This window comes from Anneissia japonica, unplaced genomic scaffold, assembly GCF_011630105.1.
Source record: "Anneissia japonica isolate Jap-2015-1 unplaced genomic scaffold, ASM1163010v1 scaffold277_len1293397_cov203, whole genome shotgun sequence".
Classification (NCBI taxonomy): Eukaryota; Metazoa; Echinodermata; class Crinoidea; order Comatulida; family Comatulidae; genus Anneissia; species Anneissia japonica.
This window is the reverse complement of record NW_022719460.1, coordinates 732,594-738,611: the sequence shown is the minus strand read 5'-3', so window position 1 is coordinate 738,611 and position 6,018 is coordinate 732,594. Positions and strand designations below refer to the sequence as shown.

Here is a 6,018-nt window from a genome sequence, read left to right as displayed (position 1 = left end):
TCCATCCTCATGAAAGGTCAACTGTATGACCCCTATATTTTGTAACTTTTCAATTGTCGCATTTACAGCAACCTTTTCATGTTTTGATAATTTGTAAGGGTGTGGAATTCTGGCTTGTATGGGTGGTATGTCCTCAACAAATTCTAACTTGTACCCCTTGACAATCTGCAATATAGCAGGGTCAGAAGTCAATTTTCCCCATTCAGCTATATGACCCTTTATGCGTCCACCAATTTGTATCAGTGTTGACATAAAGCTTACCTGTTCCAGGTTTATGCTTTTTTCCCCCGATGTCTCCAGCTTCTCCTTCCCGTGAGAGTAACGGTTGATCTGGCTCTGGCGTCTCCCTAAAAAAGACTTCCCCTGGAAAGATTTGAACTTATTGTTATTATTGGCGAATGATCTTCGCTGAGGATACTGTTGCATGCTGTTACTATCCCATTTACCAGCAAACCCTTTAAAAGGGCATTCAGGCGGGTTGGTGAACCAGGTTTTGCCAGAATCTTATCTCAATAATCCAATTAAACAATTATATACCTCTACTTAAAAGTCATTATCACAGCAGGCCAGGCGTAAGCTAATTCACGGATTAAAATTCCAAAGTGTTCACACAAACGGCGTTCGCTATATTAACGCTGGCGTTAAACTAGTAGTAATATAGACCAGTGGCGTTAGCTAATCTGGGGTCTGCAGGTATCGTTAATAACGCCAAGGACGTGGCGTAGAGAGTGGCTTTAACAGCGCCACTGCCTAGTTCACACATAAAGGCGTACGTTACGCCATGCTTAAGCCAGCCTTACGCCGTGTGTGTGAACATAGCCTTATGTTAGAAGTTACAACATGGTTTTTGATTTAATTGTGCTAGTCTTCTTATGAACTATTCACAACTAATGAGCTTCACTAGCCTGGTTCACGTCGAACTTTTATCTAGATATAGATCCACTTAACTAGTTAAAAGTTCGACGTGAACCACTCAATTATAGCTAGATAAAGGAATTAAGTCACTTAAAAGTGACTTAACTTTACTAGAATAACGGTAAATTAACTTGCTTAAAAAGTCCAATTGCGTACGTAATAATGTATATTTTTCTTAATAATAAAATCAGATTTGTTGTATTTATTTATTGACGATTCAATCTTTCCCATTTCTGCTATAATAGTCGCTACTAATTAAGTTTCAACGAACTACGACCAACGCCAGTCGTTATAATAAGCGCACATGTTTACGATGACGAAATAAAAAAGTGTGTGGAAGTCAGCAACTTATTTGACACCGCGAAGCTAGATTTTCGCGAAGTGTATGTAAACAACAGGACAGAAAGGTCCATAAAGTATACAGACGTTTTAATGAAATTAAAACAATATTTTGTTAAATGGAAGAATGCTAGCTAGCGATTAAAATAATTCGTTTTTTATCGAAGGTAAAATTAGCTAGGACCTAGAGAATCTTTTAGATTGCGATAGAAGCCATCAATATTTTATTGCTACGACTGTCTTCGTAACTTTCCTCGCATACCAAACATAACCATTCTTGATCATCTTCCTCTTGCTACTTGATCGACATGTGTTTCATTTGCGTTGGCACGATCGGTCGTCTCAGAAGGAGCAAACTCATTGTCCTTGAAAATATTCCTGTCGAAAGGACAAATACCAGATACTTTGAATCCGCTGACTATGTTGTCCGCAGCATTTGCCTTTGGTAAAGTCATAAATCGTCATAGCCTGCCCAGGATGGTTCTTGCACCATGCATCTTGTGTGCTGTGTAAATCCGTCTTAAATGGTCCATACACACCCCGGTCTAATGGTTGAAGTTTTTGAGATGTGTGTGGGGGGAAAGATAGCATGATTATGCCATTTTCTTTGGCTAGGTTTATTACACTAACAGCGACATGCGAAGCATGGTTATCCAGCAGAAGTAGAACTGAATGCGTCTTTGATGGACGGACATGCTTTATAAACTGATTAATGAACACCAGGAAATCAACTTCCGTCATCCAACCTGATCGGTTGGCAGTACCAATACAACCCGGTGGTCCATCTCGAATGAAATGATCCTTGAAGTGTACGCGAGGAAATACAAATTGCGGTGGGATGGCATTTCCAATCGCGTTGACTGCTTCACATAAAGTTACCAGTGTTCCTCTTTCTGCCGTTGTAATAGCTCCAACTTGGCGCTCATCTTTCTTTACACTATCTTGCTAGGCTTTTGCACAGTTGTCACTGCAGTTTCATCTAAGTTCCATATGTCAACTGCTGCAAACTTGTATCTATCAAGCACACTTGACAACTTGTCAAAAAACATTGTGACATTATGCCGGTTGAATGCAATTGCCCTTCCAAGACTGGTTGCTTCCGGCTGCCGAATACTTATGTCTTCATTCCTCTTCATAAACCCAGTGAACCAATCTTTCCCAGCCTTTTCCCTTTCAATCCATGAACTAGGCCTTGTAATGTTGTATGTAATGGTGCATTCATATGCCAACTTCCTAATTTCATCAGGTGTCAAACCAAAGAATACAGATGCAGCACGCTTAATGTAGCTGACCAGCTCCCTTTCTTGCTGGTCAGTGAATACTTGACGCATCTTTGTGTAACCAACATGATGCTTTTCAACCATGGCAGAGACATCTTCAATTCTGTCCATTTGCTTATCTGAAAATATAATTATCGAGAATTTAATAACATAAACAATTCTGACATTAAGTTAAATAACAAAAATAACAAATCAAATACAAATTTTTAGAACTGCTCAATTTAGTATGCACATGTTATCTTATTATTTTTTTTAATTAATAACAAACATGATTTCTCCACATTAACAGCACCGCCATCTCAACAGTCATCCATGAACAAATAGAGTTAGAGTGGTGGATTTGCATGATTCATTTGTTGTACAAAATAACTTACCAGATTTTAATTTTTTTACATGTCTGGCTAAGGTAGATTTAGAAACACCAAGATCAGCTGCAACATCACGAACACTCCTTTGTTCAGTCAATACAATGTAAACAGCACGTTTGATGAGGTCTGCATCTTCCCCATGATTAGTTTTCCGAATATAAGTTCTCATCTGCAAAATGCAGTTTAAATTAATAAATAAACAATTAAATAAATAAATATTAATGTTTTCATTATGCCTAAACACTAATCCTAACTAAAATGAACATATTTCTGTCAACAAAGTATGTATAAAATAACTGTATTCACTTATAATTTTAATAATAAATATTTTAAATTAATAATTACAGGTCTAGGCTGAGTGGAGGTTGGACTAGCCTATGGCCTAGAGAAGCCTTTAACTGTCACTTATTAATAAAATCATTCATGTAAATTGATAATATTTATACTTCACAACACTATTTATGGAATAATACAATTCAGATAAGACATAAAGTGTATGTGGGGCATGTTGGGACACTTCGTCCCAACATGCCCCGTCACTCATTCACAGAACAAAGCCTAGCCCTCCGTGAAAGCAGTGATTTCATCACACGAGGCCTAGTACAAAACATAGCTTAAATAACAATATTTATTAGGGGTAAGTAAGGATGAATTTGATCATAATGATCTGGATAAAAATACAAATATTTATATCACGTAAAAAAATACTTAACAGTCAAAATTAAGGCGTAAATCGTGGTAAATAGGCAAGAAATCCTTGTATCACGTTGTAACTTCGCATAAAGGTGCTAACAGTGAGTGATTGCCAGAAAGTTACAGAAACTTAAATTTAAATAAACCTGGGTCGGTGATTTCATTGGCTGCGAAGTATTTGTCAAGACTGTGTACGTACATGCTCCAATGTTCAACTTTTTCAGTGAACTCACTGATCGATCTGTAGTTTGTTGTTATTTTGTTGCTATTACAGCAACTGTAATTTGGACTTCAAACTCCTTTGCGTTGTTGTTCACAGTGCGCTGCAAAGCAAAGTTTGCATAGCTGGGACTCCACACTCCTTCAAACAAACTGTGTAGTCATACTGTACATTTGAATGTGCGATCTCCCTGCCCACCACACAAAGCGTAGAACATCTCTATCTTTTAGGGGTCACATGCACCTGATGGATGAAACATTCCTTCAATGTCGGCCATAAAAGCGACTTGCTCTTGCCTAAATTTAAGGAGCACACCTACTAACTTGTTCATCAAGTCTCCTCTTTTGCCCTTTCTGACCTCCAATGATGCTAGGGCTCCAGCATCAGCACATACAGTACACCCAACTGGACACATGAACAAGGGAACACAACACCAAATCGTGTGTAATTGTCATTTTTATTACTTAAATCTTTTCCTTCATGCTTAAATGACTAAACAGACCGAGGATCAGCTGCTTATACCTAATCAAGTAAGCTCCCCGTGTAAATATCATTCTAACTATAAAACTACATTATAATCAAAGTACAATATCTGAAAGCATACTGTATTAAACCACTTTGGTGTGCTAAAACAATGTCTAAGGAATGACTTTTACCAGATACCCATAAAACCACAAGGGTGCCAAGTGGGTGCCAGCCTACTGGGTTGGCACTTAGAAGAACATAGTTAACGTTCCACACAGCTCAAGCAGCTTAACAACTGGCCTTGACTGAAACGACCAAAAAGCCTATCAGACAGAATGAAACAACTAAAAAGCTGACCTACATGCTCTTTGATAATATATACCCCTACAATTACTGCAACAATTATGTATTTAATTATTCTTATTATTCTACAGTTCAACTAGTATCGCAGTAAGTTAAACAGTATGAGTTTCACTGGCATTATATAATTGTTTTATGTAATAGCTATAACCATTTTACAACTCTTCATTTTACAACGTACAGTTTTATTAGCATTGAATGTATACCCATGTAGCAACAAGGTGCTAAGGAGTAAATGAGTATCTCCGGCATATAATTGTTTTATGTAAATAGCTATAACTATTTTACAACTCTTCATTTACGACATACAGTACATTTTTATTAGCATTGAATGTATAACCATGTATCAAAAAGTTGCTAAGGGGTAATATGATTGTAATGGTCATATAATTAACAGATGTATGTACTGTGACAAATACATACCAGTACCTTGCAGTAATTTCTAGGGGCAGCCTTTTCTATGTTCACATTGTATAGATTATATAACTAATATTAGCGATTTATTAGTGGATGCCATTACTATAGGCCTACCAGTATGTGATTACAAGTTACATTGTGTTTTTCAATGTTCCGTCATTAGTGAAAAAATCACAAATTTCCATCCAATGTGATTGTATCCCATGTGTTTCTTTTCGACTGGTCTCTTGCAACATGAAACCTAATTTATGTCGCATGAGGGCGATATGTTTCAATGGCATATTTTCCTGGGGCGCTTTTCCTATGCCTTGTGGGTAATTTGAGAACGTGCATCAGACATGCATGTTCTTTCTCTGCAGCGCTTTTGAACGGAGTGGACATAATTTCAATTCCCACCTTCCTCCCCTGCTTTCACCATGTATTATATAATTATTTGTGTTATTTTTGGATGTGTGCCCCCAGATAATTTGTAATTTTATCTGGTTATATGGCATTATTATATCAATGTTCTATGTAAATAACCATTTTACAACTCTTCATTTAAGATGCATATTTTAATTACTGTATCATTGAATGTATACCTATGTATCAATAAGGTCCTAAGAAAGAGGTGATGTGATTGTAATTGTTATATTTAACAGACGTATGTACTGTAACAAATACATACTTTACAGTAATTTTTAGGGGCAACCTTTCTATGTTTAACTAATATTAATAATTTATTGGTGGCTGCCATTACTATAATACCACTGTGTGATTACAAGTTGCAATATTGTGTTTTTCAATGTTTTGTATTTTGTGAAATAAATGACAGACTTTCATCCAATTTGGTTGTATCTCTTGTGTTCGTCTCGACTTGTCTCTTGCGACATAAAATCAGTTTTCTCTTATTTTCTTTGAAAACGTTTAAATATACTTCCAGCTAAACTGTTGGTAGCCACTGTGTGTACGCTGAACCGTG

At 36.7% G+C, this 6,018-nt stretch overlaps 2 protein-coding genes across 2 annotated transcripts in view; both read right to left on the bottom strand.

Annotated features, from left to right (window-relative positions):
- Window positions 1–1,077: 1,077 nt before the first annotated feature.
- LOC117110923 lies at window positions 1,078–4,450 on the bottom strand. The gene is made up of 3 exons (XM_033253771.1): window positions 3,616–4,450; window positions 2,909–3,071; window positions 1,078–2,653 (listed from the first exon to the last, which is right to left on the bottom strand). Exons 2-3 carry the CDS (start codon window positions 3,069–3,071, stop codon window positions 2,187–2,189), a joined length of 630 nt encoding a protein of 209 aa, XP_033109662.1. The 5' UTR covers window positions 3,616–4,450; the 3' UTR covers window positions 1,078–2,186.
- A 78-nt stretch (window positions 4,451–4,528) lies between these two features.
- The window catches only part of LOC117110934, a 3,484-nt gene continuing 1,994 nt past the window's right edge, over window positions 4,529–6,018 (bottom strand). The window contains exon 3 of the mRNA XM_033253784.1: window positions 4,529–4,603. Coding sequence (XP_033109675.1) covers window positions 4,529–4,603 — 75 coding nt within the window. The remainder of the gene's footprint in view (window positions 4,604–6,018) is intronic.